Here is a 27,953-nt window from a genome sequence, read left to right on the forward strand (position 1 = left end):
CATCATATAAGATGCATTTTACAGTTAGGGGAGTTTCAGGAGCGAATCTTAAAACCACTCAAGCTTTTTTTTTTCCTTCTTAAAACTATCTTCTGGGAATGTTCATCTTTTCACCACACTCTGTTCCTGCACTCAGATAGTTGTAAAAACAGAACAATAATGAGCATCAAGGAGTTTGACTTTAAGAGACTGATCAAGGAAAAGCTGCACATTTTAGACAAATCCCATCAGGGAATTCTGCTTCTTTAGCCTAAGAAAACACTAACGACTTTAAAAGCTCGCAATATAAAACTTACTAAGTTATTGCATCATCACAGATTAACCCAGTAAATCCCATATTGGTTTTAAACAGTTCTTTTCCTTAAGTCTGGTGGTGTTTGCACGTCTCTGCAGGCAGGTAAACGTAAAAACACACAGCTACTACGTACAGGTGTAACACAGGTACCGGAAACACCGTGTGCGTAGGAATCACGGTGCTTAATGTAGTTCAGAAAGAAGCCACAGGTACGAAGCACGATGCTGGAAATATTGTTTAAAAAAGTCTTATAACTGAAATTTAACGATCATGGATAATATATCATTACTGCCAGGACGAAACATTTCCTATTGTTGCTCCTTCACATTAAAAGCATTCATCATTCAGAAATTTGACTGGCTCTTATTGTGAAGCAGCAATGGGAAATTTAATCTGTCCTCACTGATATTTACGCTGCTCTTGGTTTTAGAAAAACTCTGGTAAACGACCTGATATTTAGGGAAGAGTTTAACTGTATTGGTTTAATGATCGCTCTGTCATTAAAATAGACCCAATTATTACACAATTGTTGTCAATAAAATATCTTTGGCTGTTTGTTTAACTTTTCCAGAAATATCCACTTAAAACATCCCAAGCTGTGTCTGTTGCTTCACACTTCTGTTGCTTGGATTAGTGAGAGACATCTTCAGCTCAGCCTCTCCAAGACTGAACTTCTCGTCTTCCCAGCCAGACCTTCGACATCAGCATCAGCCCCACACAGAAGACACCAAGCAAAACTCTTCAGGACAATGATCCCAAGATGGTGGAACGAGCTCCCAAACTCTGCTCGCTCAGCAAACTCACTCCCAACCTCAAGTCCCTTTGGATAAAAGCGTTGGGAAGATTCATGTATGTCCCGTCCTCACATGGGACACATAGTGTCCCTCACAGTTGAGTACAGTCTCTTCGAACAACGATACCTGTTCAAGACAACATCACATAAATGTCAACATCACATCAAGAGGGTTTGTACCATTAAGACCAGTGGGTTAGTCAGCTGTGTTTGGCTGAACTCCAGTTCTCATCAGACTCACATTGAATCAGGGTAGATCACCATGGTAACTGATGTTGCAAGACTAAAGAGATTCACAGAAGGAGTCACAAGGAGGTAATAAGAGTAATTTTGTCTTTCCAAGCTTTCGATGTCTCACTGAGGTTTAAACACTTAGTCTCTAACAAGTAAAGGAGACATTTCAATACATTAAATAACTACACTACAACTTTACTGCATCTTAAACTACAGCAATATTCTTTCATTCGTGACAGGATCCTCAGAGTGCAGATGCTTTTACATCCTATTACATAACACGAGGCATCTTGATGGAGATTAGCCAGAAATAACAATGATCACCTGGCTGCAACTAACAACTATTACCTGACAATTATTTCATTTGAATAATCTCTCTGTCTATAAAATAAATACAAATATCAAAATGTGCACAGACCAAAGTGAGATCAAATGTTGGTTTTGTCTGAACAGTCCAAAATCTAAAGATCTAAAGATCTGAGAAACAGCAAATATGTTTTAGTTTTAAAATATTTCTAAAAATATTATTTGAATATAGGAATCATTTCAATCCCCTCTAACTTTAACCATCAATGGTCTTGTTAGAAAACTGTCCCACACGCTGATAATTAAAGGTCCTTTCAAACACAATCTGTCAGATAGTCCTCGTCAGGTCTCAGCTACTTCTCTCAGACCCTCACTCCTCTTCTACGTTTGGAACCAAAAGCATCCTGGCATCTGTATATGCATAACTTTTTTAGATTTTGTTTAAAATAAAGATAGAGAAATAATTCTATTCAAAGTTTCAAGTTTGGTGCTGTGTAACTTTATGCACTAAACACAAAGTGTGTTAGTGTAAAACTTCTCATTCATCGTCTTTCTCAGTGTAAAACATTTAAATATGTCACAACAGACCAATGTTTTATAGTTATCATACTGTGAGCTTCCAGGATTCATGCACTCAGTTTACCCTAAACAGGAAAACCTGGTTACACAGGTGAACTAATTAAACATAAAGTCATTATCAGTCTTCCAAGACTGAGAGGACATGTGATGACACTTCATATTACATGCAACCACATTAACTAATTTTAACACACAGGAGCACAAACAGGACAACATGCAAACACAGAACTTATAATGACGTGATGAGAAGAGATAATGGGCAACATGATCCATGGAACTTCTGAAGAAATGAAATGAAACATGAGGTAAGAAACAAACTATAATGCAGTTATGCTCCAGTCAGCATCTGCGGTTTCTTTGCAGGCTGCGTCTTGAAATTATAGATGCATCAAAGTTCTGTGGATTTTATTTGCTCAAACGTGTTAATCTATGATTCATTTTTTTTCTTTTGACAGGTTAGTTTTACCCAGTATAGCTTCAATACATTCACAGTAGTGAAGGCAGCCTGAGCTGAGATTTTATTTGATTTTGATAAAGCTCCTAAATCACTGACTTTAATGAAAATTGACAGAAAACTTGAGTCACGAAACCCCAACAGCAAATGCAACCCTCCCATTTCATCCGGGCTCGGAACTGGCACCAAGATGTTGCTGTCTAACCTGCTTCTGCGAAGATGTGTCAACAATATTATCTCCTCCATTCAGACGGTTCCTTTTTGTGAAATATGGATAAAAGAGTGACATTAATAATGACGAGGGAGGAAAAAACCTTCCTGTTTGTTACTGTAAATACAGTGAAATGCAGTAAGAACAGTGAAGACTTTAAAACTTTCTGCTCTTCTTTTTCTGTCAGTAATAAAAATTACCAGTAAAAAAACTTTTAGTCAACAACTTAATGTTTGACTGATTATATTTTTATATATTACAAACATGTTTTGTTATTACCTGTATTAGAGTCTTTTTCCTCTTTTTCTTGTAGAGAAAAAATAAAACTGTTCCAATAATTGCAATTAGCACAATAACAGGAACAACAGCTCCGATCACAGTTCGTGTCTGGTTTGAACTGTTCTCTCTACATTTAGCATCAGCTGAAGCAGTTCCTGCCTTTATCAGCTGAAGATTCTTTAAGTCACATCTGGAATGACAGGACATTTACAGAAATATGTAGGACACCATGAGGTCACTGCAGTAGGAAGAAAATCAGGTGTCAGTGGCTGATGTGAAGCTTCACTCACTGTGTGTGTGGTTGACAAACTGGAAATGTTCCATCTGAAAATGTTCCATTAGTGCAGGCAGAGCACTCAGTGTCTGAGGAGGATGTTCCTGTGCAAAGACAAATCACATACAGACACATTATGAAGGTTTACTGTTACTGTTTGATACATTAAAATGATCCAAATCTCATTAACATCAGAGCCCTGAGCACATTTGTTCTTTTTCTTTTTCAGAGAACTTGGATTTTGCCTGATCTTTAGGGAAAAGTTTCTTGTATGAATGATTTGATAAACAATTATGTATTGATTTCTTACTAGGTTTTTCTTTCTGAGTGTTGTGTATCATGTGTAATCATGTGAAACGGATGATATTGATTGTATAACATGAACAAAATGCTTGCCTACTCATCTGCAGTCATTATTTTCTGTGTAAACTATGTGGTTTTATGTTCACAAAGAGCATCTGAAAAAAACTAGACTACCAGACTACTAAAGTGTCTGGTTGTCAGTGAATTCCCCTTTTATTATTCACATGAGAACAGTTTGTCACTTCTTGAATATGTGAGCAATTCTTATCATTTCAGAATTTAACTGGAACATGTCTGAAGTGGTTGAATTTTGTTTTCTGTGCTTTAATCTGTTAAAAGCATGTTTCATTATTTGTGGCTACATGTTGATCTGAGAGTTCAACTGCTCTAAAGTGTTTTCTACAAATTATTCTTGGTGCTTCACTTGCTCAGATCCAGCTGTGACTAATGAACAAGTTTAAATCTGTTCAGTTTGGTGAACTTTGGTTCTTTCTCCACATAAAAACCAACCTTTTCTGCTGATGTACTGTCCTGGTTCACAGCTTTTGTGTCTGTGTGCTCTCACACACGTGTCCTCTGTGGAGTCCACACAGTAAAATCCCTCCAGTGGTTCACAAACTGCATCTGATGTTGTTGTACATGATGTTTTTGTCTTCAAACCAGAATCTGTGAAGACATAGATGTTACAGTACATGTGGAAATGCAGGATCTCTGTTAGAGACCAGATAAGATGATCTTTCTGACGTCTTTGGGAAATGTGATACAATAGAGTGGAGAGTAAAACTGCCTGTTTGTACAATCATGCAAAAGTTATTACCCCGTCTTTTTTTTTCAGTCATTGAACCACTGACCACAGGGTCAGTGTGGTTTTATTTTTAAATTCATCACAGCAGCTTGAAAATGTTGTCTCCTCTTGTTAGTGACTGGTCTCTGTCTGCCTCTGTGTTTTATTATTTAGTTTCCCAATACCTGACAGTGTAACGTCACCTACTTTAGCTGGAATGTTCTCTGCTCTCAGCAGTCAGTCGTTCATAGACTCACAAGGAAAATTAGGAGAATATAAGTACTTGTAGTAAAAACCCTACTTAAAGTACTGCCTTTAAATCTATGGTTAGACTTAGTAAATATTAATAATTACAAAAGATTAACAAACTGTACCTGCATTGCAGTTTGTGCATCTTAAACAATGTTTAAGTCCAGTGGGGTGATTCATAAATGTTCCATTCAAGCAGGACAGACAGGAAGTACTTCTGTCCTCTTCGCAGTCAATTTTAACTCGACTTCCTGTTGTAAAGAAAACCAACAATTAATAAAATATCACTGACATTTTCTCATTGAAATGTGCCTTTAACATTCAGTTGGATCTTACCAGGAAGACACATGGGACAACACTGGTTTCCTATCTGATACTCTGCTCGATGACATGTGAGAGAATGTCCACTGAAGATGTTCATCACCAGTATCTGTGGAAAAAGAGAAGAAGGTTTTTATCTCTGACCTCTGTCTGATACTTGTTATGAACGATGACACTGTCACAGAGAAAACACGTCGAGCTGTTAAAGTACAACAACAAGTGAAAGAGGAGCTGAGTGGATGAAGATGCTGATTGAAGCAAAGAGAGGAAAGAGATCTGAAGGGACAGGATGAAGGTAGGTAGGACTGAAGAAGTGTGTTTTTATGCTGGATGCACTTCCTGTTGCAACCCTCCCATTTTTGTCCGGGACCAATGCTGTACCACTGATTCACCAGAGCACCAGTTAATCACCATCTCCAATAGGATAAAATATGCAGCGTTTATTGTATTTACTGTTTTAGTTTGTTAAAAGTTTACGTAGGTTTATTACAACATTACACACTGTAAACACACAAATATTAGACATTTGTCCTTGATCATAAACAGATTTAAAAGCTAAACTCGCTATGATTGTGTGAACGTTAGACAACCATCAGAAATCCATATTTATTTCTAGGTTTCTTATTAAGATATAACCAGAAAATAAATGAAATATTGAAATAATATTTAAAAAACCTCATATTTCGTAACAAAACGTTCTACCGTCAGAAGTCACTTTTAGTGAGACGTCCCTTTGCATGTAGCAAATCATCAAGACTTTTGTAGACGGTCTTCTTAAATAATCTTCTAGTAAAATATGCCAGGCTTCCTACATCACTTCCCAAAGTGCTTCTTGATACTACACAACCTCTATGATGTTCAGGTGTGTGGAAGCCAGTTAGTGTTTAATGTTCATGCTGAACAATCAAATTGTTTTTCAGAAGCAATGATGAATTAAAACATGTCTGTACTTTTCAGCATTCATGGTTCCATCAGTTCAGACACTATCACCAACACCACTGGCAGAAATGCAGCACAAACCATGGCCAAGCTGCCATGCAGCTGATCTGACCACCAGGAGCAACTCAGGGTTAAATGTTCTGCTCAAGGACACTTTGACATATGACAGGAGGAACCAGGAATCAATCCACAAACCCACAGTTGACCTCCTGAGTTTTAGTTCCAAGTCTAGTATAGAGACTTAGAAATGTAAAAATAACACACAGGTCTCTGCTGTAAGATCTAACAGCCACCAGATGTCACTGTCCTCCATTTGTTACCAGTGACTACAAAGTATTCAGTTTAGTTATTGAAGCTTTATCTGAACTAGTCCAGAGTCTGAACCAATCCACATCCAGATTGTCCTGAAGGTTTGCGTATTTGTTTCAGTGTCCAACATAGTAATTCTATGTATTTATTCAGCACCATATCCCAACAGAAACCATCTTAAAGCACTTTCCATATGAAGGTGAAGACCTTACAGAATCTGTATGAATATGATCAAAACTCCCTTTAACAGAAGAAACAAGGAACAGAACCAGGCTCAGGGTGAACGTCAATCTGCCTCAATCGATGGGGTGAGTGGACAGAAAAGAAAGAAGCAACAGACGAAACCCAGGTTGGTAGAAGCAGTAAGTTCACAGTGAAAACACACAGCTCCAAAGCTGGAGACACCTGCACAAATGTACAGAGACAGAGAGAGAGATGTGGACAGAGAGGGGGACAGAGAGGGAGACGGAGAGGGAGACAAGAGACAGAGAGGGAGACAGAGAGAGAGGCAGAGAGACAGAGACAGCGAGGGAGACAGAGAGGGAGACAGAGAAACAGAGACAGAGAGGGAGGCAGAGAGACAGAGACAGAGAGGGACACAAGGAGGGAGACAAAGAGGGAGGCAGAGAGGGAGGCAGAGAGACAGAGACAGAGACAAGGAGGGAGACAGAGAGGGAGGAAGAGAGACAGAGACAGAGAGACAGAGAGGGAGCCAGAGAGGCAGAGACAGAGACAGAGAGGGAGACAGAGAGGGAGAGAGAGAGTCAGAGAGGGAGACAGAGAGACAGAGAGACAGAAGGAGATACAGTCAGAGAGGGAGACAGAGAGACAGAGACAGAGACAGGGAGAGAGACAGAGAGGGAGACTGAGAGGGAGACAGAGAGACAGAGACAAAGAGGGAGAGTGAGAGACAGACAAAGACAGAGAGGGAGACAAAGAGGGAGGCAGAGAGACAGAGGCAGAGAGGGAGACAGAGAGGGAGAGAGAGAGGGAGACAGAGAGACAGAGACAGAGAAGGAGACACAGAGGAAGAGAGAGAGACAGACAGAGAGGGAGACAAAGAGGGAGGCAGAGAGACAGAGGCAGAGAGGGAGACAGAGAGGGAGGCAGAGAGGGAGAGAGAGATGTGGACAGAGAGGGGGACAGAGAGGGAGAGAGAGAGACAGAGACAGAGAAGGAGACAGAGAGGGAGACAGAGAGGGAGACAGAGAGAGAGGCAGAGAGACAGAGACAGCGAGGGAGACAGAGAGGGAGACAGAGAAACAGAGACAGAGAGGGAGGCAGATAGACAGAGACAGAGAGGGAGACAAGGAGGGAGACAAAGAGGGAGGCAGAGAGGGAGGCAGAGAGACAGAGACAGAGACAAGGAGGGAGACAGAGAGGGAGGAAGAGAGACAGAGACAGAGAGGGAGGCAGAGAAACAGAGACAGAGAGGGAGACAGAGAGGGAGACAGGGAGGGAGACAGAGAGACGGAGAGGGAGACAGAGAGACAGAGAGGGAGGCAGAGAGACAGAAACAGAGAGACAGAGACAGAGAGGGAGACAAGGAGGGAGACAAAGAGGGAGGCAGAGAGGGAGGCAGAGAGACAGAGACAGAGACAAGGAGGGAGACAGAGAGGGAGGAAGAGAGACAGAGACAGAGAGGGAGGCAGAGAAACAGAGACAGAGAGGGAGACAGAGAGGGAGACAGGGAGGGAGACAGAGAGACGGAGAGGGAGACAGAGAGACAGAGAGGGAGGCAGAGAGACAGAAACAGAGAGACAGAGACAGAGAGGGATACAGAGAGGGAGACAAAGAGGGAGTCAGAGAGACAGAGAGAGAGGAAAACAGAGAGACAGACAGAGACAGAGAGGGAGACAGAGAGGGAGGCAGAGAGACAGAGACAGAGAGGGAGACAAAGAGGGAGGCAGAGAGACAGAGGCAGAGAGGGAGAAAGAGAGGGGGGACAGAGAGGGATGCAGAGAGACAGACAGACAGACAGAAAGAGAGACAGACAGAGAGACAGAAAGAGACAGACAGAGACAGAGAGACAGAAAGAGACAGACAGAGAGACAGAGACAGAGAAGGAGACAGAGAGGGAGAGAGAGAGACAGACAGAGAGGGAGGCAGAGAGGGAGACAGAGAAGGAGAGAGAGAGACAGAGACAGAGACAGAGAGACAGACAGAAAGACAGACAAAGAGACAGAGACAGGGAGAGAGACAGAGTGGGAGACAGAGAGGGAGACAGAGAGGGAGGCAGAGAGACAGAGGCAGAGAGGGAGACAGAGGGGGAGGACAGAGAGGGAGAGAGAGGTGGACAGAGAGGTGGACAGAGAGGGGGACAGAGAGGGAGACAGAGAGAGAGAGAAGGAGACAGAGAGGGAGAGAGAAAGACAGAGAGGGAGACAGAGTATGAGACAGAGGGAGACAGAAAGACAGACAGACAGAGAGGCAGAGAGAGACAGAGACAGAGAGACAGACAGAGAGACAGACAGAGAGACAGACAGAGAGACAGACAGACAGGGAAACAGAGAGTGAGACAGAGAGACAGAAAGAGAGAGACAGAGAGACAGACAGAGAGACAGACAAAGAGACAGACAGAAAGACAGACAGAGAGACAGACAGAGAGACAGAAAGAGAGAGACAGAGAGACAGACAAAGAGACAGACAGAAAGACAGACAGACAGCTACAGCAGAAAGAAGAGACAAACCTGATGTCATGTAACTGTGACATATCAGTTAGAGAACAGAGGAAGTGATGTTTCCTTCTCTGATCTATAGTCTAGAAGTATTTTCATTAGTTCCACTAAATATTAATGGACATTATTAGTTCAGATCAGATGTTATTGTGGATTTAAGTATTTTAACTTCATGGCTGATACTGTTTGAATGTATGATTTCATGTGACTTTAAATTATCATTTTATTTTCATAACATTGTAAATTAGTGTGATTTCTGTGGCGACACTGAACTACAATAATTGTTATGAATATTTGTATGATTTGTTTTTTGCATTGTCGTCTATGATAATAATCTTCACACAGCTATATCTCCATAACTACAACCTCTGTGTACAGCTGCCCCATGATGAAATGCTGATGTGAGATTCTGACTGATGGACGACACAGACTGTGGGAGGATGTGGAGGTAAAATAACTTAAAACAATGTGAACCAAACCACAGATATGTCTCCACCTGCTCCACTAACATGAAGTTATGGTGGTATATGTGATAGATTAGCATCAGTGGGGAAGATTTCTGAGTATGAGTATCAGTAAACAAGGCTCGTACTGCAAACAGTATTTGGTTTTTACACAGACTTTTCTGATTGTTGCATCTTTCTCTTTCTTTTCAGCTAAAGTAATAATGAAAGAGAAACTAATGAATTCTGCTGGATTCTGACCATCAATTGTCTCCATGAGTCTCAGATTAAAGATCACAGAGCTTAATGCAGCAGACTTTGACCTGCTGATCTGTGATGTTCAACAAAAATAGACTGAACACAGCAGTAACACAGTGAGGAAACAACCACAATGATCTGCAGCACAAGTTTTCAAACCACCAGAAATAAGAAGTTTCACCTATGTCAACATTTCTCTGGTCACTTTTTAGAAAACCTGTGCTACATTTCACCAACACAGTTTTTCCCTCAGTGAAGCTGCTGAAGTCTCTGAACAAAAAGCTTCAACTTCTCAGTTTAATTTTGACTCTAAAGTTATTTAATATGAGTGAATCTGAATCAGGATAAAGCTCAGTGGGTAAGAAAGTCCACAGACCACAGGGTCAGTAGTTTGACTCTACTACATATCAAAGTTGCTGTGTGTGTGTGTGTGTGTGTGTGTGTGTGTGTGTGTGTGTGTGTGTGTGTGTGTGTGTGTGTGTGTGTGTGTGTGTGTTAATGGGTAAATAAGAAGAAACACTGTAAAGTGATTTGGACAGAAACACTACATAAGCAGAACATGATATGAAAAAGCTTTACTAAACAGAAATGGAGAGAAGGAGCAACAAAGGACTTAAAACATGAAGACGAGCAACAACAAGCAGTTTTACCAACAAATGTGTGACTGTCAGAGACGTCCTCCAAGTCCTTTTATAGAGCAGGGACATGTTTGGTTGGTTTTTGTGGGCTGAAAAGACCATCTCACTAAAAATTTGTTGTTATTCAAAAACAAGTAGAACATCTTGAAAGAAAAAGAAATCATGCATTTTAAATGTTCACTAAACATTTGGGTCAGTGGACGATGAGATCAAGAACAAACTTGGCCTCTTTGGTTAAAATAGAAACAAGAAGTAAAGTAAATAAGTTGATATTAATACTGTATGTCACACAGCTCAGCACTGCTTAAAAGTGACTTAATGCACATCACTGTATATTTGGCTCCAGCTTTGGTTATTAGTGGGGACATGGGACAGGATCCTCAAATATCAGACAGATGTGAGATGATTTGTGAATATTCCTCAAAAATATTCTGGGATCTTTTATATCTGAGCCTCCATGGACTCATGAGATGAAATCTTTGTTCTTTATAACATGTAACATTTGTGATGCTCAAATCAAACTGTCCAGAGTTCAGGAGCAGGACCAAACCTCAAACCTCCGTGGGTGACTGCCTTACCAACTGAGCTACAGCCGCCCCAAACACTAACCTGATCTATTTTTTTTCACACCTTCGTCTGCTTAACTTTCTCTCCATTCTCTTGTTTCCGTGGGGGCTGGGAGGGTCTGCTGCACATGGAACAATAGCAGAGCCTGTCCAAGTCCCCCTGGCCCAGTAGATCACATCTTCAGCAGATGCTGCTCCCACATTTGATTTCTCTACAACATCAGGAAGATCAGACCCTACATCACGGAATATACAACCCAACGCATTGTACAGGCGCTGGTCACATCTCGTCTTGATTACTGCAACGCTTTGTTACTGGTGTTACCAGTATCCACAATCAAACCCTTGCAGATGATCCAAAATGCAGCAGCTCGCCTCATTTTTAATCAGCCAAAAAAGACCCATGTCACACCACTTTTTAGATCTCTACACTGGCTTCCTGTAGCTGCTCGCATCAGATTCAAAGCTCTGTCTCTTGCTCACAGGGTGGTTAACTCAACAGCACCTGTTACCTCAACTCACTCATTCAAGTCTACAATCCTTCCTGTCTGCTGCTGTCCGCCAACGAACGACGTCTGGTGGTCCCAGCGCCGCACAGAAGACACCAAGCAAAACTTTTCAGCGCAATGATCCCACGATGGTGGAACGAGCTACCAAACTCTGCACACTCAGCAGATTCTCTCCCAATATTCAAAAAACTGCTGAAAACAGAACTCATAGCATCTTCCTATGCACTTAAATCTATATAAAAAACAACCTTCCTTTCTGCTCTTTCTCGAACTTGCATCTCGCGAACTGTGAACACTTTTCTGATTGGACTTTGCTTTGATGTTTTCTCCTTGACTTAGATTTTTGCTGCCTTGTACCTCACTTGTAAGTCCCTTGGGATAAAAGCGTCTGCTAAATGACTAAATGTAAATGTAAATGTCTTAATGCTGCACCTGTGGTCAAATTATTTGTATTTGCATGCGGTTTTTCAAATTGCAGCTGTGAGCTCTCAGTTTCACTGTAGAGAAAATACCAATGTGATGTTCATGTTTAAGTTTGTAGTTATGACACATGTGTAACTATATTTATGATTTCTTCTAAGCTCATGTGGGCTAAAAACTGAACTATTAAAAACGACTCGTTTCTCCATCTCTGCCTAATCTGCACCTACTGATAACAGCTTTTCCAGTGTCTTTTAATGCTGCACCTGTTTTGTCAAATTGGTAACGTTTTTGTATTTGCATGAGTTTTGTCAAATTGCAGCTGTGAGCTCTCAGGTTCACTGTAGAGAAAATAATAATGTTATGTTCGTGTTTAGGTTTGTGATTATTCTCCATTTCTGCCTCCATCCTCTGTACAATCTGCACCGACTGATAACAGCTTTTTGCAGCGGTGCAGTAACGACGGACGCGATCTGACGATGCTGCTAAAACATTGAAGCTTTAACATTAGAAACCAACGATGTGGCGACGTTTGTTCAAATAAAGACTGAGTCTCTGGACTAGATGGAGTTTTTCTTTTCAAACTAAGATACTTAATACTGCATTCGGGTCTTTCTCGCTGTCCTGTTGGTCTCTGTTTTATTCATTTATAGAAGAGAAACTAAGACGTTTATTTCGCTGCAAAGTCTCCGGAAACAGTTTTTTTCTGTACTACAATAATACACGTATACTTAGTAGTACACGAGTATCCACCAGTATCATACTGATGTACTGATGTACTGGTTTTGGTCTTTGACGGACTAATAATAAAAATCCATCCACTCACCGTCAACAGGTAGAAACAGAATCCGCTGAGCAGGTTCCCGTCACTGGGCGCTGAGACGTTCATGTGGCCTTGGAAACAGGAACAACATCTTTCAAGAAGCTGAGAAATAAACGCGCCGTCTTCATCTACAGTTAGATAGAAGTTTGTGTGTGTTATATGTGAAGCCACAAAGTTGACAAATAAAATGACTCAATCAAGTCACAAGTTAACAAGTTAAAATTTTTGAAAAATTTTCATGCTAAAATAGTCAATAGCTGTTATCGACATGAGGTCTCAGTCACATGAAAACATATTTAAAAAGGGGAGATAATGAACAACCTATGAAATGTGGAGTAGGAGGTACTTTCCAGATGTCAGTTCAAGATGTAGTTCACTGGTTTTCAATGATTAAAGTCTCTCAGTAACTAATGTTTTAAATGGTTTAAAAACTGGAAGGACGGTTTTTACAGCTTAAATTCTCTGATATTTCAGATACAATTATTGCGTAAAAACACTGTGATAAAGTTTGATTATTCTTTATTTTATTTACATTTAATTTGAAGAATGTAAATTTTTGACCGGTTTACAAGAATTAGTTTTTTGGATCAAGGCAAGAAAAACAAACCAGGAAAGTAACAACAAATAATTTACTTCGGTTTAAACCAAATTGTGATATAAGTGCAGTGAAGCTTTAGTGCAAATCCTGCACAAGCTTCACTTTTAGTTTGATGTGAGGGACACTCTGGTCCAGGTAGGTGAAGTACAGAAAGGACCTTCTGGACACTGGTTGGTCAGGAGGGTTTGACTGGTTTGAGCTTTATGAATTAATTACAAAACAGATCCACAGAAACAGGATGTAACACAATAGTTACAACTGTTTGTTCATCTGTGATTATGATCCAGGTTCTTAGTTTGTCTCAACACTGTGGACTGAAGCAGGGACAGTGTCCCAGCAGCAGCAGCAGCAGCACTGATGGTGCAGGTTTCATCCCCAGCAGGATTCAGCCAGAACAGGCCAAGAGGTCTCTGAGTATTAAACTGTAGAAACATCCAGAGATGTGGACGAGAACATGTGAGTCACACAGAACATAAGAAGGATTTAGTGGGAATATGCACGTGAACGTCTGGACTGTGTCTCATGATTCTGGGTGTTTTAATATCTGATGAAAAGCAGCTACTGGTCAGCAGGTCCCCACATGCTGAAGGAGAACTTAGTGAAATCACATGCTGAAGTAAAATCACGAGTAGACTCGGTGGGTTTTCCCTGCTCAAACCTGAAGTAGAGTTTCACTCAGTTGAAACATTTACTGCAAAAAACGGTTTCATCTTGCTGCTGTACGGTCATAAACTGAGTTGAACTGTTCCCCAACTGTTTCGCGTTCACTCATCACTACTACCATAAAAAAATGCATAGTGCATAATGCAAAGAGCATAAGTTATAGATGCTGATGCAGCTACTACAATCAGTTAAAATGAAGTTTCATCAGTTTTCTCAGTCAGGTTATCGCATCTTTTATTTCATCTTTATACAGTTAATCTTGATTATCTATGATTGTATGAGCAAAACTGTGAACATGTAAATTTACTTTTTAACATGTTTTTTTTTCTTATTTGCTTGTGGCATTAATAGATATTATTTGCGGATATAATTAGCTGTGGAAACTGGAATTTAATAAAACTGAGTATTTTAACTTTACAACATATTCTGGAGTTTATTCTTTTTCAGACTCCTGCCTCTATAATTATTTGTCCATTAAACTCTGAACCTTCACTGACTCCTTTCATACCATCAAGAACACACAGTCCACAGTTATGGTACATAATAAAATCACATTAAAATTCATCCCCCTTCATCAACACACTGACCCCCATCTGAAGAAAATGTTACAATTATAAAATTCAATTCAAGAATCAAACAACAAAGTGTTTATCTGTTTTTCAAATCAGAAAAAAATAAACACCTGTTTATTTTATTACTCTAGTAAAGCCTTCACATATTAACATTAAAATCTTGATCTACAGTTTATTAGATCAGAAGAATAGAAAAAATTTAAATATGTTGGTTTATTTATATCTTGATACTAATAAATAATGCACAATTTCAAAAATCTATCGCTGACATTATTATTGTGCGACTCTTTAACAGTCATTTTGAAGATACGTTTAAAGTCATCACTTATTCAACTCACAGGTTTTTTCCCCTTTTTTCATGTGATTCTGAATGTAAAATTGTATAAATGATTAAACATATTTAAAGTTAAACATTTAGTTTTTGGGGCAGATCCATCACGTGCTGTGAGTTTGTGGGAATAATAACAGGTTTTATTTTAGCATCTTTAATTTACAAGAATCTCAGTACAAGCAAACAAGCCCCATCAACAATAAAAGTTATAATAAAGAAAGTCAAATTTAAAACAATAGATAAAAAATTAAAAGCATAAAATAAACATTTACATAATAATAAAAGCAAACATTTTAGAAACAATAAATCACACAGTAGAGATGACAACATGTTCCTACCTGTAAGTGGTAGAATATTAATATTGTTTTAGTTCAGTTTTAAAAAGCAGTTTGGAAAGATTAGATGGTAACGGATCAAACATATTAGAGGTTTTGAAGATATAACTAGCTGAGACAAACTTAGTTATTCTAGTAAAACAGATTGAAAGTTCATCATAGTGTAAAATGAACTGAATGAGATGAGGAGGAATTTATCTGAAATCTAATAACGTACATTTTATATTTGACATTTAAGAAAATCTTAGGCACCAAATGATGAGGAGTATGAATGAGTTTGGTTGCTGTCTCAAAAAGAAATGTACGATTGTGTTTATTACGGTTACTCAGATGAGAGTAACAGCAGACAGTGACTGTATGAGCTCTGGTCATTGATGTTCACGGAATCCAAAGAGATTTACAGACGACTGACAAACATGTAGAAATACATGCAGAAGAAAAAGGTGAAAAGAAGGAACATTTACAGACAGATGCTTCTTTTTAATGAATCATTTCTGAGTTTGCAGTGGTCACAGATGACTCATCTTTGTGTGAATGATGTCTCTATGTGGAGGTCGTAATATTAGACAGACCGAGTACTGACACACATCTATGTGACACATTTCCATGCAAACAGTACACTAACATACTGTCTCTGATATTTAGAAAGACAGAAAAAGACAAAATGCCATCAACTGTGCCAAATCACCGACCGACCGAGGCAGGTAACAACAGGCAGGAATGAAGAGGAGCAGAAGCCAGTCACAAAGCAGTGGCAAGAGGCAACAGGAGCAAGGACGGAGCGGGACGTGCAAAATGGGATGGAAATTCGGTTTATATTCATATGTGAATGTAAAGCAGAAAGTCTGCAGGCGTGTTTACTTTTATCTCCCACAGTTACAGGAAGCTACTTGCTACAAACCATAAACCTCGTTTCAAAAACAAATTCATTCAAATAAAACTTGAGTAAATATTTTAACTGCAACAAGTAATTTTGGGTGAATTCTCTAATATTGATTCGACTATAATTAGACAAAACTTAGATAAAACTTAAAAGAAATAATAATAATAATAATAATAATAATAATACTTAAACAACTTTTTAGAATTGGTTGAACTTCTTGGTCTGTGGAGTTGGAAAACAGCTTTGCTGATTGACTTGCTAAGGATAAGCTTTGCAATGTCATGTCAGACGCTACGGATCTAATGGGTCTCAGTCATGTCTATGACCAGCTCTGGTCTCTGATTGGTTTAAAATCTTAGACGTTTATTCTGAGCTTTTGAGATAGAGAGCACATTAGTTTTTGACCATGTTTATGTACCACGGCTTTTTGATGGGTTTCATTTTTACTTTGTACTTCAAGAAGAAAGTTTCAGTAAATGTAAGAAACAAAGAAAATGGAGTAATGGAGTTTTTACTGAAGCACATGTCAGCTACATGCTCAGACTCTGTTTAACGTGGGCACTGAAAAAAACGTTGATGGAACCACAGTAACATTAATCAAAACCTAAGCTCATTAAGGATATGAAGAATACGGATGTATTTTACTTTAAAAACGAAGGGGATTATGGAAAGAAATTTTTTTCTTACTGAGGATCAAAATAAACGTGGGCTTTCATCTCCGTCTACAGGAATAAGTGTAAGAGAGTGTGAGTAAGCTTCCTGTCCTGTTGGGCTTGAGACGTCAAATGAGTAAGTTATAAAGTTTGTGTTTGTCAACTGCGGTTACGTATAACACCACTGTGTAAATGGAAGCTGCAGCCACAAGAGGCCAAAGCCCACAGCAAAGGTAATGGAAGGAAAAGTGAGCTCAGCTCACTCGTAAAAGGAAGGAAATAAAATCTCTTAAGGATGAAGTAAAGGGAAAACTAACTAAAGAAGACGTCTTATCGTCTGTGGGAAATCCTTTGGAGAACATAAAGTGCTTAATGCAGAAATGTTGCCTCTTCTTGGAGATGAAGACAAAGATGATCAGAGTAACTGGTGATGATGATGTGCAGCCAACATCTCAGAGGACATCGGTCGCACATACGGACAAAGAAGAACCGTTCAGTGAACAGAGATTTGTCACAAACATCTGGTGCAAGTTCTGCTCGTTTGTGGCTCTGATGTGCTCACCTCTCCTGCATCCTCCGCTCCAACACCCGACAACATCCACAGGTATAAACAGTCCGAGATATTTATAGAATCTGACGTTACCAACAGACAAAATGCAGCTCTTATGGACTCTAATTTTTCACACAGGGAATATTATTATTTTGCTGAATGTTATGATCTTAACCACACTGCTATTTGCCCCATAGAGACTATGTCTGCTCCACGACCAATTAAACTTTTTAAACCAACAATGAACACAAGGGGAGTTAATCATAAAAATCTAATACAAGTTAAGACTAATGCTCATACTGAACCAACACCCAAAACTATTAAATGTGGATTATTAAATATTAGATCTCTCTCTTCTAAATCTCTGTTAGTAAATGACTTAATAAATGATCATCAAATTGATTTACTTTGTCTCACTGAAACCTGGTTGCAGCAGGAAGAATATGTCAGTTTAAATGAGTCAACCCCCCCAAGTCATATTAATTATCATGTTCCTAGATGCACAGGCCGAGGTGGAGGAGTAGCAGCAATATTTCACTCTAGCTTATCAATAATTCCTAGACCTAAACATAGTTATAACTCATTTGAGAGTCTTACTCTTAGCCTTTCACACGCAAACTGGAAAACTCAAAAACCACTATTATTTGTTATCGTGTACCGTCCTCCAGTCCCTTATTCAGAGTTTTTGATAGAATTTTCTGATTTTCTATCTGATTTAGTGCTTAGTACAGATAAAGTCATTATAGTGGGTGACTTTAACATTCATGTAGATGCTGACAGTAACTGCCTGAGCACTGCGTTTAATTCATTACTAGATTCAATTGGTTTTTCCCAAAATGTAAATAAACCCACTCACTGTTTTAGTCACACATTGGACCTTGTACTTACATATGGCATTGAAACTGATAATTTAATAGTATTTCCTCATAATTCTCTTCTGTCTGACCATTTTCTAATAACATTTGAATTTACAATAACGGACTATACAGCAGTTAGGAAAAAATTCCACTACAGCAGATGTTTATCTGAAAATGCTGTGAATATTTTTAAAGAAATTATCTCGTCATCTTTTTCACCACCATGTGTCAATACTATGGTGAGTAGCCATCTTACTCCTGTACAAATTGATTACTTAGTTGACGATTCTGCAGCCTCATTGCGTATGATACTAGATACAGTTGCCCCTCTGAAAAAAAAGGCAGTGAATCAGAGGAGCCGACCTCCATGGTACAATTCACAAATGCACAGCTTAAAGCAGGCGTCACGAAAATTAGAGAGGAAGTGGCGTTCCACTAATTTAGAAGAATCCCGGTTAGCCTGGAAAAACAGTTTAAAAATGTACAAAAAAGCTCTCCGTGATGCCAGAACAGCATATTATTCATCATTAATAGAAGAAAACAAGAACAACCCCCGGTTTCTGTTCAGCACTGTAGCCAGGCTGACTAAGAGCCATAGTTCTGTTGAGCCTACTATTCCCTTAACTTTGAGCAGCAATGACTTCATGAGCTTCTTTACTGATAAAATTGCAGCCATTAGGGAAAAGATTCACCAGATCCTCCCTACAAATATTACAGATAGATCTTCATGTACAACAGCTCTAGAATCCTCAATAAGGCCCCAATCCATCTTAGACTGTTTTTCACCCATAGATCTCACTGAGCTAAGTTCAACTATCGCCTCCTCAAAACTAACAACATGTCTTTTAGACCCTGTTCCAACCAAATTGCTTAAAGATGTTCTACCTTTAATAGACACTTTCATATTAGATTTGATTAACCTATCTTTAGAAACTGGCTATGTACCAAAGGCTTATAAAGTTGCTGTAATCAAACCATTACTTAAAAAACCCTGTCTTGATCCAGGTGATTTAGCCAACTATAGACCAATATCAAATCTCCCGTTTATCTCTAAAATCCTGGAAAAAGTAGTTGCAAAACAATTATGTGATCACCTTTACAGGAATAATTTGTATGAAGACTTTCAGTCAGGATTCAGAGCTCATCACAGTACAAAAACAGCACTGGTAAAAGTCTCCACAGGGCTCTGTGTTAGGACCAATACTTTTTAATCTGTACATGTCACCTTTAGGCAAAATTATTAGGAAACATTCCATAAACTTCCACTGTTATGCAGATGATACCCAGCTCTATTTATCTGTGAAACCAGAAGATACTAACCAATTAGTCAAACTTGAAGCATGTCTAAAAGACATAAAGACCTGGATGTCCTACAATTTCCTACTTCTAAATTCAGACAAAACTGAAATCATCCTCTTTGGGCCTAAAAACATGAGAAATATGCTGTCTAACAATATAGTTACTTTAGATGACATAACTTTGGCCTCCAGTACTGCGGTGAGGAACCTTGGAGTTATTTTTGACCAGGATTTGGCATTTACGTCACATATAAGACAAATCTCTAGAACAGCCTTCTTCCACCTACGGAACATTGCTAAAATTAGAAGCATCCTGTCTCAAAGTGATGCCGAAAAACTGGTCCATGCATTTGTTACTTCTAGGTTGGACTACTGTAATTCCCTACTTCTGGGGTGTCCTAATAACTGCCTAAAAAGCCTTCAATTAATCCAAAATGCTGCAGCTTCGATCCCAAAATACAGGCCTACTTGTGGTTCCCAGAGTTTGCAAAAGTAGAATGGGAGGCAGAGCCTTTAGCTATCAAGCTCCTCTCCTGTGGAACCAGCTTCCAATCCAAATTCGGGGAGCAGACACCCTCTCTACTTTTAAGATTAGGCTTAAAACCTTCCTTTTTGATAAAGCTTATAGTTAAACTGCTCACTCAACCTGAACTAGCTTTTCTCTATACATTTACTTGTCACCACTGTATACCATTAATTCTATATCCTACAACCTGTACGATGCTTTGTTGTTGCTTTTTTGTTGTTTTGTTGTTGCTTTTTTGTTGTTTTGTTGTTGCTTTTCTTGTTGTTTTGTTGTTGCTTTTCGTTGCTCTTTTCTTTTCTTTCTCCACTTTCCACTCACCCCAACCGGTCAAGGCAGATGGCCGCCCACCCTGAGCCTGGTTCTGCTGGAGGTTTCTCCCATTAAAGGGAGTTTTTCCTCTCCACTGTTGCCTAGGGCTTGCTCAAGGGGGATTTGTTGGGTTGCTTCTACATACTTGTGTAGTCTGGACTTTATTCTGTAAAGTGCCTTGAGATGACTTTGTTGTAAATTGGCGCTATATAAATAAAGTTGAATTGAATTGAATTGAATTGAAGCTGGGAGGAAAAAAAAGCATGAAGAAAAAGAAACAAGAAGTAGAAATAGAGGAGACCTGCTTAAAGGCACGTAAAGAAGTCCAGCTTGCTGCATCAGAAGCCCAGATAAAGGTTTGTGCAGACGCTGAAGATGGCATAAATAATTATTAAGAGACAAAGCGACGGCCTGAAGCAGGTGTAATGAGACACAGCAAGTGATGCCTTGTGCCAGTTCAGCAGCATCTAGAAACCAGTCACAGCCTGAAGTCATGTCTGACTGACTGACTGTAAATGAATGCGCCAAAATGGTTCGATCCCAGGTCCTGGCTATATGTCGAAGTGTCCCTGGGCAACACACTGAACCCCCAACAGCCCATATCAATCCCCAGCTGTGCAGTGCCGGTCAAAGCCCGGTAGAAATTGGGGAGGGTTGCGCTGAACTCATGGGATAAGATGAAAGGACAAAAAAAACAAAAAAAACCCACCACCACCACCACCACCAACTAGTAAATCAGCAAAATGTGTCGCAACTCCCACAGAGAGAAGTTACCGCTCATTTATACGAGCATTTGAACAGGCTGTTGAACACTAGAGCACCGGTCAACAAGATGGGTTGTTCTACCTGCAGCAGTTTATAGGTGGAGAACCTCATAACCGTGTTCCTGGTTGTGAACACATGAGATCACATGAGGGTTACAGAAAAAGCAAGGAGGCAGCTTTAGCAACACTATGGGGACGAGCTGCCGATCAACACATCCAACATAAAAAAGCTCGAGTGGCCACAGATAAAAGCAGAGGAGAGAAAAGCACTAAACAAATATGCTGTTTTTGGAAAAGATGTCGAAACACTATGAATGATGTGGACTTCATAGATTTTATCAACTAGTAAAAGTCAGTAATAACTCACAATTTGGCGATATTTTGGATGCCAGCTTAGAAGGAAAGAGGAAGCCAAAGACAAATGTCAAAAGTAAAAGCAAAGTTGGAGGACACGGAGATGCTGAACAAACAAGACAGAAGAAGCATGACGCAGTCAAACCTGATGGGTTTAAAGCTCAAGGAGCCATGTTTTAGAATGTTGTGAGAAGAGAAAAGAGCCGGATCCCAAAGACACAATCAGATTTGTAACATCCAAAGGTCTCTGCTTTAGTAAAGACTGGATTAAGAAAAGCTCAGCAAAACATCAGAGCATCTTGCATGTGAAGAAAGAAGTGTCAGCTCTGACTGAATGAAAAAAGGAACACAGAAGTTACCAGAACATAAAAGCTGTAGAGATACTGAGGCAGGTAATAGAGAAGCTCTAGAAGGTCCAGAAGAAGGGACAAGCTCATCCAGGTCTCTGCATCCTTAGATCAGGAAAACACAGCAACGTTGTGCACAGAGGAGGTTAAGCAGCAGCTTAGTATAAGAGGAACCACAATGGGAACAGAGAACAGGAGAGAACTACTCCTCTTTCAGATACAGAAGTATGTTTTAAGTGGACAGACCCCACATTAACACTCTTCTGAGTTAATCGTGCTCTCACTTTACTCCATCTGTCTCTGTCTCAGCACCATAAACTCAATCGGTTAAAAAGTCTGCACATATTTTGGAGACAGTTGGTCTTTTCGATCAAAGATAAGCTGTAAACAGGAAATGTGGGCAGGATGTCAACGTGCAACAGAGGCCACCAGGTGTTTTCAGAGCTCGTATGTTGTGATGACAGGATCTAGTCTGTTTGTCTCTAAAGCATCAATTATTATTTCCAAATAACCTTTTTCTAAGGTTTGATCTGATTCACCTTTTCTTACAACCATAAAATACCTCTAAACTCAACTTACTATTAAAATATATTTCAGTTTCCATGTGTCCATGTTTATACAGTAACAATAAAATGGTGCCAGCTAGTGGACAACGTGTGAATATGTCATTTATTTTTTAATTTGGGAGATTGACCCAGTCCTGTGAGTGTAAGTTTGGACATATGAATATTATTAGTTTTAACATTTAATGTAAATCTCATTCACACTGTAAAATAAAATAACAGCATCTGGTTATGTATTGTGTAATTTAATATAAATTTTGTTTTAATTATGTTCATCACGTCAAATGTTTAGTAGATTACATGTTAGACCTGATAATTGAGTGTTTAACATGTAGATTTGCTAACGGCACCATCCATTTTGAAATCTTCATACCGTTTCTTCTTGGGCATATTATTTGTGGATAAGTTGTGTCTTTTACCTCCAGGCTGAACAGAATTCAGCTGTGAGACTTTAACAAAGAGAAGCGAACACATCACACCTGTTTTAGCTTCTTTACACTGGCTCCCAGTAAGTTTTTAGAATTGATTTTAAGGTCTTTAATATCAAACTTTTTATTTTTACAAGTGCTTTAAAAATAAAGATTATTTTATTTATTTAAAAGAAATCACCAAAAGAAATGTTTCCTTTCATTGTGTTGCTTATGAAAGAAATACATCATTGTATGTTCAAACACCGTAAAGTCACTGACTGCTACAGTTGCAATGCAGTTCAACGGCTGCAATGTGGCAGCAGATGGCACAAACCTGAGACACAGACACAGAAAACTGAGTAAACCCAATGTAGGAGAACATCAATTTGAACTAACTCTAAGAGTCATTTTGGTGAAATAATGCAGAGGGCAACAGACTGATCAACAGCAAAACATATTTGAGAAGCTATAAACAGCAAAGGTGACATTTAAGTTTTACACAATTTATATTTATGTGAATGATTTCAACCAATCAGCTAATTGGTAAAACAATCCTTAGAGCCCTAAACTAAACTTTCTGTTGTCTTCAATGGGAAAAAGGATCCACTGTCAGAAATCTCTTCTTCTCTTTCAACATTTGACACAGCCCAAGTTCATTTCGTTTATCCAGATCAATAAAGTTAGACTCGGGGAACTAGATGTGCTTTTGGTGCACAGGAACTTTGTAAACAATTCTTATAACTGCTAGAGGATTTTACAGTTTTTTGTTTGGTCTGAAAGCTCCTCAAGTTGAGTTGAGCACTGCTACAGGCTCCAGATAGATTAATAAGTCCAGTAGCTAAGGTGGGAAGTAATTACAAAATGTGTCAGATGTCTTAATACTGTAAACGCAGGTAAATATCAGTCTATGATGAAAACTGATTTGCTTTTGCTACAGTTTGGACTAAGTATTTTTAAGACCTAGAAAAATTTGTTTTTGAGCAATTTACATTGTAGTTTCAAAAGGCATTTCCCATCTACCACTACCTACAAAGATAAAGAAATATAAACGCATCGTATAAGATGCATTATCAGGCTTATACTCTACATTTATGAGCGTTTAAGGAGCGAATCTTTAAACCATTCAATCTTTTTTGGTTCATCTCTTTACCATCACATAGTTCTATTGGCTTTTATAAACAGAACCATAACGAGCATCAAGGAGTTTGATTTTAAGAGACTGATCAATGAAAGCTGCACATTTTAGACAAATCCCATCAGGGAATTCTGCTTCTTTAGCCTAATAAAACACTAACGACTTTAAAAGCTCGCAATATAAAACCTACTAAGTTACTGCGTCATCACAGCTGAACCCAGCAGCAAATATCATGTGGGCTTTAAACAGTCCTTTTCTTAAGTTTGGTGGTGTTTGCACGTCTCTGCAGGCAGGTAAACGTAAAAACACACAGCTACTACGTACAGGTGTAACACCGGTACCGGAAACACCGTGTGCGTAGGAATCACGGTGCTTAATGTAGTTCAGAAAGAAGCCGCAGGTACGAAGCACGATCCTGGAAAATCTTGGTTTTAAAAAGCCTTAGAACGGAAATTTAACGGTCACCGATCATTCGGCCAAAGATAATATAACGGTAACGTTACTGTCAGTAAAAACTGCGCTGTTTGACCTGAATCCAGGTGATGTTCACTCGTCGAATCCATGGCGGCTTATTTAATCCATCACACAGACCTGGACCATGTCCTGGCTCTCAAACATAGATTCTTCTCCACGCGTACAAGTCTCTGGGTCAGAAAAACAACTGCGTGTGTGGGGAGAGACTTAGCTTGAAGCTAACGGCGTTAGCTCGGGTCCTGAGCAGAGAAACATCCCGCGGGTCTCAGAAAAGTTGACACAAGGCTCCAACTGTCCACATCAGACTGTGGACAGACTGGCAGAGGACACAGTCTCTGGTCCCGTTGTTGACTCCGAGGGTGTGCTGTAAGAAAGGAAGACCACCTGTCGGGTGCGCAGTTTAAAGCGTCCCCGGTGAAACTGCGGAAAAATCTTTCTGCCCCAGAAAATACCGACCGACCAAAACATTATGCTGCCTGGTTACCGAGTGCAGCGTCCACTGTCCAGCATCACTGCCTTTGACCAACGGGACCGACTGTCCCCATCATGTTACGGTCCACATTGAACAGTCTGTATCTTCTGCCTCAGCTGCTTGGTAATTATTGCAGATAAAATTCGATTTCAGTTTTTATGATCCATCTGCAAACTCTCTCTGAAGCGTTCATGGTCCCCACATCAGAACGTGGACCGATGAGTGAAGAGCCTCGTTGTGTGGTCACCAAAACATCTGGGTGAGATAATGATCCCGCCTTCAATCAGCAACGTGCTTATTTATAGCACAATGCTGGAAATTATTTTTCTATTCACTGCAAAGACAATGTACCAGCATCCAAAACAGCTGGAACCTCTGCGGAGTCTGACCCACTGACTTTTAATGTCCTTTTTACCGTTTCAAATATTTGTTTTCAGCATTTTTTTTCATGCTACTCAGGTATAACTCAGCGTTTCAGCAAATCACGACGCTTTTACCTTTTTGAAAATGTCTTTTAATAAATCTTTTTTTAATAAACAACAGTTTCAGTGTGAGGCAGTTTTTGCTGAGTTTTTTAACTCCTCCATTAGTGTGTGTTGCAGGATGTCGGCGCAGCTAAAGTGAGTGACATCACACGCACTCTGACGTCTCAGCTTCCGCTTTGATCAACTTTTTCCTTCTTTTCTTCGGTCCACTTCCTCCTTTCACCCCAAAAAATTACACATTAAAACGAATTTTCTTTCGGGGAAATGTAGCTCTCATAGTGTCTTCAGCAAATGTGAGCGAGACAACAGGTTCTAAGGTTCCGTTGCCATGGTAGCAAACACAGCTGAATCAGGTCATGTGACCAGCCTCAGAACTCTTTCACACACACACACACGCACGCGCTTTAGAAATGACGCCTTTTGATACTATTAAAAAATGTTTTCAAATGGTAAATTGAATTTGTGAAGTCAAACTACAGTGGACACGGACATACACAGGAAACACTTTCAAAATAAAAGCCTTTTTTTGATAAATTCGGGCTTTTGCAGCTTTGCATGGAAAAATCCTATGTGCGCTGAAGTATCACAGTGCGTTTTCTTTTTGGAAAGGCTTTTCATTTTTCAAAATGCAACTTAATGTTTGAAAGATCATATTTTATTCTTGTTTGGATTCCTTTTCCACTTTTTCGGGCAGAGAATAAACACAACTGCTCAGAGAAGTAAAATCACCACAATGAAAAAAACAACAGTTCCGATCACAGTTCGTGTCTGGTTTGAACTGTTCTCTCTACATTTAGCATCAGCTGAAGCAGTTCCTGCCTTTATCAGCTGAAGATTCTTTAAGTCACATCTGGAATGACAGGACATTTACAGAAATATGTAGGACACCATGAGGTCACTGCAGTAGGAAGAAAATCAGGAGTCAGTGGCTGATGTGAAGCTTCACTCACTGTGTGTGTGGTTGACAAACTGGAAATGTTCCATCTGAAAATGTTCCATTAGTGCAGGCAGAGCACTCAGTGTCTGAGGAGGATGTTCCTGTGCAAAGACAAATCACATACAGACACATGTTCATCACATTGTGAAAGGTTTACTGTTTGTCTGTTAGGACATTTCATTTCAGATTTCTCAGCTTTACGAACAAAAAACGAAATGCACTTTGTTTTACTCTGTCCTTTAACCTGTGACATTGATTGATAAAATGATTACTTTTGCATAGAAGATGTTTAAAGTGTAAACATTCTCCATGAAATGGACACTTTTGTATCAATGATTTGATTTGAAGATTGCTACTTGCTGGTTTTTGTTAATCCACCAGTAGTCATTTATACACTGTGTAACCCCAGGTGGGATTGACCATATTGATGGTATGAGATTCACACGGAGCATTTGGGAATGTGACCAACGGATGGGACACGTTTAAAGGTTACAGTCAATGTCCCTTTATCTGTCACATGAGAAATGTTGATTCTTGAACACACAAACCCATTTTCACAGAGCTCTGTGTGTTCATGAGCATATTAGCATTAGGCATTTACCTGAAACGTGTCCTATAAGGTTGAATTTTTTTTTCTGTCCTTTTTCTTTATGGCTACAGGTTACTTTGAAAGTTCATCTGGTCTGCTCTAAACTGTTTTATACAAATTAATCTCGGTGCATAAACCAACCTTTTCTGCTGATGTACTGTCCTGGTTCACATTTTTTCTGTCTGTGTGCTCTCGCACACGTATCCTCTGTGGAGTCCACACAGTAAAATCCCTCCAGTGGTTCACAAACTGCATCTGATCTTGTTGTACATGATGTTTTTGTCTTCAAGCCAGAATCTGTGAACAAATAGATGTTACAGTACATGTGGAAATGCAGGATCTCTGAGATGATCTTTCTGACGTCTTTGGGAAACGAGACATAAAATCCTGGAGAATAAAAGTGCCTGTACATAAAACACACTGTTGAAGTGATGTCATCATAGCAGGATAAAAGACAGATGGACATGGGGGACACCACTGAACTGTGTTTGTGGCAATGAGCAATTTTCTCATACTTTCACATACAGATTACCTTTGTCCAGCAGCCTGGCAACACACAACTAAATACATGAATATTCTGTTCAGTACTGTCTTTGAATCTATGCTCAGACTTAGTAACTACTAATAATTACAAAACATTTACATAAATTTACCTGAATCACAGTTTGTGCAGATTAAACAATCTTTAAGTCCAGTGGGCTGATTCATAAATGTTCCCTTCAAGCAGGTCAGACAGGAAGTACTTCTGAACTCTGTGCAATCAATTTTAACTCGACTTCCTGTTTGTAAAGAATACCAACAATTCATAAAATATCACTGACATTTTATTATTGAAATGTCCCTTTGACATTCAGTTGGATCTTACCAGCAGGACACATGGGACAACACTGGTTTCCTATCTGATACTCTGCTGGATGACATGTGAGACAATGTCCACTGAAGATGTTCATCACCAGTATCTGTGGAAAAAGAGAAGAAGGTTTTTATCTCTGACCTTTGAATTAGACACTGTCACAAAGTGAAGGAGTCAAACAGAGAGAGAACAATGAGGTGGAGAGAAAGAGCAGAGAAATAAAGAGCAACAAGTGGAAGAGGAGGTGAGTGGAGGAAGATGCTGATTAAAGCACATAAGAAGAGAGGAAACCTGAGGGAATGAACCCAACATACTGTAGAACTGAAGAGG

The 27,953-nt window shown here is 39.4% G+C and overlaps 1 protein-coding gene across 7 annotated transcripts; it reads right to left on the minus strand.

Annotated features, from left to right (window-relative positions):
• Nucleotides 1-24: 24 nt before the first annotated feature.
• Nucleotides 25-27,953, minus strand: LOC137139742 (tumor necrosis factor receptor superfamily member 14-like). Of its 7 annotated transcripts, XM_067527427.1 has the most exons (11): nt 27,424-27,546; nt 26,912-27,067; nt 26,195-26,282; nt 12,669-12,793; nt 5,098-5,191; nt 4,887-5,012; nt 4,239-4,394; nt 3,442-3,529; nt 3,152-3,341; nt 2,867-2,918; nt 25-1,215 (listed from the first exon to the last, which is right to left on the minus strand). In XM_067527427.1, exons 2-10 carry the CDS (start codon nt 27,023-27,025, stop codon nt 2,895-2,897), a joined length of 1,005 nt encoding a protein of 334 aa, XP_067383528.1. In that variant the 5' UTR covers nt 27,026-27,067; nt 27,424-27,546; the 3' UTR covers nt 25-1,215; nt 2,867-2,894. The 7 variants fall into 7 exon arrangements, with proteins under 7 accessions (XP_067383528.1, XP_067383527.1, XP_067383530.1 ...); XM_067527426.1 differs by lacking the exon at nt 2,867-2,918; XM_067527429.1 differs by lacking the exons at nt 2,867-2,918; nt 3,152-3,341.

This window comes from Channa argus, chromosome 13 (genome assembly GCF_033026475.1).
Source record: "Channa argus isolate prfri chromosome 13, Channa argus male v1.0, whole genome shotgun sequence".
Lineage (NCBI taxonomy): Eukaryota > Metazoa > Chordata > Actinopteri > Anabantiformes > Channidae > Channa > Channa argus.